The following is a 7,683-nucleotide window of genomic DNA, read 5'->3' on the forward strand; positions in this document are numbered from 1 at the left end:
TTATCAATATTAATATGATTTGAATTATGACCTTCCATATTAATTGTTGTCCAAAATAACTACAAAACATACAAATTAAAGTTAGCATTATGTGAATATTAATAGGCTACAAAACGTGCAAGATAATTTATTTGATGAAAGGCAAGCAAAAATTGATGAGCTCAAAGAAAAGACAAATTATTACATTACACAGCAGCTCATTCAGGTGATTGTTTGAATTCAGTCCTCACTTTATTAGTTTATTTGATGCCATTTGGAGCAGAAGAAATAAATTTGAGTTTTAGTTTGTTAATGCTAGATAATATCAAAATCTTAATGTGGAAGACACATTGTTGGTGACAGTGCATTATTTAACTTTTCAGTTTTCTGATATCAAACAAAGTTTGATAACCAACCTCCTAATTTTCAATTATACAATCTTGTATGTATCATATTTGTAATCCAGTACTTTATTTTTATGTGTGGAATAATCAATAATATTACTATTTTTATGTGCAGTGAAAACATGTTTTCTCGCTTGGGCAAGACAGCTCTCGCCTAAGCTGAAATATGCACAAAGAAAACTCGTTGTTTTCTTGGTTAAGTGAGACTGCTCCCACTTGAGCCACTTGTGCCTTATAAAAATGGTGATTCCCTCGCTTGAGCAAGACAATGCTCGCTTGAGCGAGAAGGCTCCACATAGACAAGACTTCTTAAGTCGTCTAAACGATAACTCTCATATGTGCGAGAGTCTAATGGCATTTTTGCCATCAAGAATCCATTCACTTCCAATCCTATTCAATAAAACCAAAAACACCTTTATTGGAGATAATGTTCTTTCAATAAGTAAATGTTGTAAAGATGAATAATTATATGAAATTCTTGAAAATGTTACAAAGAAGAGTTGCCATATCTAAAGTGATGTATGTAAAGAATTGCATGGTTAAAGACGAGGCCCACAAGTGTTATATTATGCCCACACAGTGAGATCGTCTGATCGTGAGAGGCTTGGCTTGAGAGCCGTCCAGGGTGATTCAGTGATGGGTCATAGTGGTGCTGAGGTTTATTTTCTGTGGTTTAAATGTTAAGATCGGGTCCCACTAGAATCATTCCCGATGGGAGATAATGGGCAGATCGTTATAAAAGATGGATTAAAAGATTTAATTTGCTAACTTCGGTTAGTGTGCATATTCATTGTGAATAATAAAGTAGTGGAGAGGAAATTTACGGGAGACGAATGAGCCCCGAGATGTTGAGAGGGATGGTGATGGCGGTGATTCGTCAACAAAGTCTTGAGGGAGAGTCTAGATAAGATGAGTCTCGTGTATTCCTGGATGAGGTATTCTATTGGATCGGACAATGCTCACAGCACAAACTAGATGATCTCTAACAACCCCTCTTTTCAATCAGGATCGATGAGATGGATGCCCATAAAGTGTTTGATACGATACCGTCCTGAAATGGACAGTTCCGTTGGAACAGATCGATCATCTATATATATCCTTGCGAGGAATAAGTTTCGGTGCGATCAAATCATCTTGTTATGGGACCTGTACTCTCGATTATTTCTGAATAGTTATTGGGAGGATAATGATGTAAGGATGGTGGACATATGCATACATGGTATTTATCGATATTGATTCTAAAATCGTAAGTTTTGTACTTCATTCATCATTAATATATGAGTGTTTGATCATATGATATATATGTACTTGCTCTTTGTCTTGGAGTGATATTCTATGTAATTTCACGATGTCAATGATAATTTTTTAATTAGATGTTTTACTCCCTCTCTTTCTTTCTGTTGTACTCGTATACATCCATGCTTAGATGGACAGATCGACGATGATTAGGGGCTACCGCTTTACCATGTCCCAGGAGGGGGCATGGAGCGTTGAAGGAAACAGATACACCTCCACTGGTCCTTGCGACCTGGAATTGGATCTTGTATGTAATGGCTCTGTGTTGCATCTCCCGACACATTACATAGTTGGGAAGCATTATTTTCCCTACCAGAGCGAAGGTCCGTACCTGCTGGTCCATCCGCACCAGCTTGGGCACAAGACATATTGGAGGTTGTTAGGACCTTGCCCCAACAAAGATTCTCATCTATTGACTCAACTCCAAGAGGGACAGAAGGAGCAGGCATGGCTACTTCATCGAGGCCTAGGAGGTACACACTGGACCCTTCAATAGATTGGACATCATATAAGGTGGTGGAGGACGAGGACTGTATAGAGTTAATTTGCATACATGATTCGGTGGAAGTTATAAAGATCTCTTCAAACTCGAAGATCGAGGAAGACCCGAGTGAGGTTTCCAGTACACCACCGGTCTAGGAGCTCCTTTCTTTCTTTTGATAGGGAACCTGTGTAGGGTACTTTTATAATGCCAATGCCCCCAACAATATTTTATTTTAATTTGTATTTTTAGTCTATGTTAGGGGCGAAGAATAGACACCGCTTTGTATTTTGTAAACCATGATGTATGTATTACAAATTCAAAGAATTGATTAATGAGAAATATTCAGAAAAGAATTGTGTTTCGTTCAATTACATTTTAAATATTATGAAATTATTTCCACAAAGGTTTGAAAATGTGACGTCTTGAAAGAGATTAGATAAAATGGAGAAAATTGATTTGTAAGTTATATTTTACATAAAAGAAATAAAAAAAATTACCTATTTTTCTAAGAGATTAAATATAGTAATTATGAAATGATTTTCGGGGCGTTACAACCCATAGCACCAATCTGGACGAAGAGAAGATCGGTCGTCGTTGGTGGACTTGTCTTCAATCAAAGAACAAGCATGCCTTGTTCCATTCCCATGACTCTTTCGCCAAGTATTGGAAGGGGGAGCAACCCATTAGTGGGGTTACTGCCCCTAGGGATTATTTCCAGTTCTGATGGAATAGTGGCCTTCATCAGACACCAACCAAGAGGTTCAGCTTTGCTTTTGAAAATATCGAGGGCCTGGAGATTGATGCAGCCCATATAATGTTAGGATGGTTTGAAGATGGTTTTGTGCGATCTTTCTCCGACTTATCCAAGTGTGACTAGGCTTTTAAGCATCAACTCGGTAGGTGTTAAATCGTGTACCTGTAACTTGTAAGTTTTTTGTTGTGTACCTATCTTTCTCTTTGTTGCAACTGTTATGACCGATCATCTAGAGAAGAATCGCTTGCTGATCTAGATCATCCGACGATCGAGGTCGAGAAAATGAGCTCGGATAGGCTAGCCACTTCCCACTTCTAGCAGTCCGGGGGGAGGTCCAACTCATTGAGGGATGAATCTTCAACCTCCTCCTCCTCCTCTTCTGACCGACTAGAGCGGACTCGTCCAAGCAGCTCTAGTCGTACATGCAGTTCTAGTGTTGGTCATTTCTGCGATGGATCCTCTACCCGTGAAGGAGGCACCTGCAGAACCAAGCATGATCATCCCTACCTGTGACATCTGCCACACAATGGGGAAAGGGAAGGCTCCAAGTGTGGAGGGTCGGCCCTAGCGGGATGCTCTGTGCCGCAGATGGTCGAGATCAACCTGGTGATCAATGAAGTGAAGGTCGTCTTTGACACATCGTCTGTCTGCGACTTGATAATGCAAGTTCGGGAAACCTCGATCATGGTTGCGTCGATACCCAAGTACCTTGAAGGCGAAGGTGTGATAGCTAAGCGGTTGGGGTGCGAGGCCCTTCAGACCGTGTTGGACAACCATACTATTGAGTTGCAGTAGGTGAAGGAGGCACATGCGGTCGAGGTGAATGGGGTGTAGACCCAAATAATGGCGGCTAGCCAAGAGTTTTTCGGTTTGACTCACGGGTATGAGGATGATCGCCGAGCTATCTTGATTTCCCAACCGGAAATAGTCGGCTCCCAAAACGAGATGGCCAACCTAATGGCACATTTTGAGGAGGCGAAGGGCAAGATACATCAGCTTAGTGATATATTGAAGCTATCAGATGAGCAAGGGAACACCCAAGAGGAGGTTGCTCTACTAACCGAAGAGGTGGTTGCCCTTAGGCTAGAGAGAGATCGGCTGGCAGCAAAATGGGATTCCGTTTCTAGTTTGACGTTAGAGGTTGCATACCTTGCATGGGACAATGTTTTTGCCCATATTGGTCTAACGTACCCGGGCGAGAACTACTCTTGGACACGCATCAATGCGTATGTTCAAGATGGGGAGTTGTTGTCTGAGGACAATGGCTCTATCGTTAAGCTGATGGTCCTAAGAACAAGGGGTGGTTTGAGTGCGTTGTAATAATTGAAGGAATTTATATAATTTTTTGTCTATCAATGAACTTATCTTTTTCGTGTTTTGCTTGCTTTCCATTATTTTCTGTCACTTGAAGAAGGGGTTAGCCCAACAATTAACTAAGATGAACCTGAGTGGAAGTATTAATAACGTAAGTAATTGAATCTTGAATAAGGTAATCTAGGTTGGGGATAACCCAAAGAACTCAAATATAAACAAGACAACCTTGCCTAGGAGAAACAATAATGTTAAACTTGACCAAAAATAGAAGTAATAGGAATAATTGTCCCTGAGTTTGAACAAGGTAATGTTGGCCGAGAGAAGCGATGAAAGATGTAGTTAAAATCGGATGTAGTGATACTTCTCCTATTAAGTTTGAGTCTGACCGAGCTGAATGAACTGAATGTGAATCTAACCAAGGGGAACAAGGTTTGTGCCTCGGGTGATTATTTATTGGACCACCGATCAAGGGGACAAAGTCCACGCCTTGAGTGATATATTTGACAGCCATCGAATGTGGGCATGGTTTGTGCCTTGAGGGGTATTTGAAATTGGACTACCGTTTAGGGGGGATAAGGTCTGCACCCTAGGTGAGTCATTTAACCGTCGCCAAAGGGGGACATGGTTCACGCCTTGAGGGGAATTTGATGTTGTCCCATCGGTCAGGGGGACAAGGTTCGCGCCTTGGGTGATTTATTTAACCGCCATCAAAGGGGGACATGGTCTGTGCCTTTATGAGTAATTGAATTTGTACCACTGATCTAGGGGGACATGGCCCACGCCCTGGGTGAGTTATTTAACCACCATCGACGGGAGACATGGTCTGCGCCTTGAGGGGTATTTGAAGTTGGACCACCAACTAGGGGGGACAAGGTCCACGCCCTAGGTGAGTTATTTAACCGTCGTCGAAGAGGGGCATGGGTCACGCCTTGAGGGGTGTTAGCATTAGGCCGGATTCCTACAATAGAGACATAAAATGAACAATACATCATTACTATATATATTTTTTGCGTTACAGGGTGTTGTTCAACCACAAGTGGGGTCGACATTACAGTTTTAGATGAAAATAAAAAACTTTACACATCTTGATGCTTGGATCGGTGAAACACATATGCCACTGATGTAAGTGTTCAGTTTTGTCGGTTGGGGGGAGCTTGTATAAAGGGACCAAATGAGCCTTTGGCCGCTGAACTTGTTGTTGAGACCAGGGGCTCCCTACATGCAAGATTGTCAAATTGAGGTGGGATTCTCCTCTGCCAGCCCGAAAATTCATCTCCACCATGTGCACTCCCTTCATCCTTTTCGTTGGAGGTGGCCTTCTGATGTGAACCTCTTGGATAAAAGGCTCTTGAATGATCTATCTTGGTTGGTGCTTGACCAAGCTCACGGTTGACTAGAGCTTTTGAGAATAAAATATGGTGTGAAAATATGAAATTGGATAAAAGAAGATGGAATATATTTGAGGTGAAGGCGCCACAACACTTGAGGAGTTGATAAGCTAAAGTGATGCTCGCCACAAGAACTTGGTTCTTGATAAGAACTTCTAATCTTGGTTCAGCAAGGAAGGTTTGGAGAATACTCTCACAAGGATAAAATCCTCAATTCACAAAGAATTATAGTTCAACTTAACTTCTTTATTCCATTGCAAAAGTCTTACATTTATAGGCAAGACACTAGGCTCCCACAGTTGGCTAACAATAAGCTAGTAAGGCTAATGCATGGTAATCTTAACATAGGATACCATAAGCCAAATGAATCTACTCTTAAACTAGACTAAATTTGGATGTCAAAGACTTGAGCACATGTTTTTCCTGTGCTTTATTACAATTGAAAGAAAAACATAATGACTTATGCCTAGGATGCTTGGATGCCACAGTTGGATTGTGAAGAGCATAGGATTCTATTTCTCCTTAAGTGTACAACTCACAATTAAGTCACATGATTGATGAGACTTGATGACTTTATAATGCTCACGGCTAGGCTTTGATGAGCTCCATAGGATTCTAGTTTGACTTCTAATTTGACACATGTGATTTGTTGAAGTTAAGGCCTTCTTAATGGTCCTCGGGTGCACTTATGCTTGGCATAGGATTCCCTTTGTCAAGGAAAGAAATTTCCTCGGTTGAATTGATGAGAACCTCTTCAGGAGATCCTTTTCTTCAACAACCTATCTTGTTTGGTGCAATGAACCCACAATTTGAGTGGTTCTTTTGATGGTGAATGTTTAGGCCGAATGGAAATGTGTTGGATAAAAGAAGATGGTGAAGATTGAAGGGTAGATGGCACCACAACACAAGGTGTTGATAAGTCGGGTGATATTCGCCACAAGAACGTGGTTCTTGATAAGAATTTGTAATCTTGGTTCAACCAAGAAGTTAGGAGAAGAAACTCTCACTCAAAAGGAATAATCCTTATATTTTCACTCGAAATCAAAAACTATCTTATTCAAAGCCAGAATATTACACTTATAGGCAAGCCACAGTTTTGGACCATTAGTTCCAATCGAAGACTCCCAAGTAATTCAAATGGTACATAAAAGAAAATAATGAATTCCATGAAAAGGCCTTAATGCTAAGTCTTGGTTTCATTGTATTCTTCATGGGTAGTTCTCCCCCCTGAAGTTCCTTGAAGTTGAAGTCTTAATGAGTTAATTCTTCATGATTCAAAGTTGATTGCACGGATCACTTAGAATGAATGTGGACGGCTCTTTAATTCCTTGTGAAGGACTTTATGATGGGCGGCAAGGCCTTAATGCTAGAATGACTTTGGTTCACAAAAAATACAAGTTGGTTGAAGCATTAAAGTGTTGGTTACACTTTTACGCTTGGCTTGGTCATCCACGAGCCATTTTTCAAACTGGACTTTATTTATTGGAAGATTTATGATTAAAACACTTAAAATAAATTAACTAAGTGTTGGATAAAAATTAGTCCACACATTTATTATCAAAATAATAAATGTTCAATGCTAACTAAATTGGTTAGGTCTGACTCGGTCAGACTACGCCCAATGCCTGAAGTGGCACACTAGGCGCATGCGCCTTGATCAGATTTCCTAGCAAGGCCAGATTGGCCCAGCGCCTGGTTCAACACTTGGTGCGCCAAGGACCTCAACTCGGTCAGAGTTGTCTCAGTCAGGTTTCACGCTTGATGCTCCGGGGACCTCAACTCGATTAGAGTTGTCTCGGTCAGGTTTTGCGCCTGATACGCCTGGTCCCGTGCTAGGGTCAATTTTGGCACCTGAGCCAGACCCATGGCATGTCTTGTGCGCATGGCCTGGTCCGTCTTTGACTTGGTCAGAACCATGGGCCAAGATGCTAGTAAGCATCTTTAAACCCTCTTGGGCTATTTTTGGCTCATCATCATGGATCAACCCTATGAGTTGTCCAAGGGCATTGTGAGCCCTTTTTGCCCTAGCCCTAGTCATAGGATCACTTTTACCTTCAAGGTTTG

At 41.2% G+C, this 7,683-nt stretch overlaps 1 protein-coding gene across 1 annotated transcript in view; it reads right to left on the bottom strand.

Annotated features, from left to right (window-relative positions):
- LOC109326344 (zinc finger BED domain-containing protein RICESLEEPER 2-like) overlaps window positions 1-2,128 on the bottom strand; it is a 4,488-nt gene extending 2,360 nt beyond the window's left edge. Inside the window, exon 1 of the mRNA XM_019559035.1 lies at window positions 1,893-2,128. Coding sequence (XP_019414580.1) covers window positions 1,893-2,128 — 236 coding nt within the window. The remainder of the gene's footprint in view (window positions 1-1,892) is intronic.

Source organism: Lupinus angustifolius, chromosome LG14, assembly GCF_001865875.1.
Source record: "Lupinus angustifolius cultivar Tanjil chromosome LG14, LupAngTanjil_v1.0, whole genome shotgun sequence".
NCBI lineage: Eukaryota > Viridiplantae > Streptophyta > Magnoliopsida > Fabales > Fabaceae > Lupinus > Lupinus angustifolius.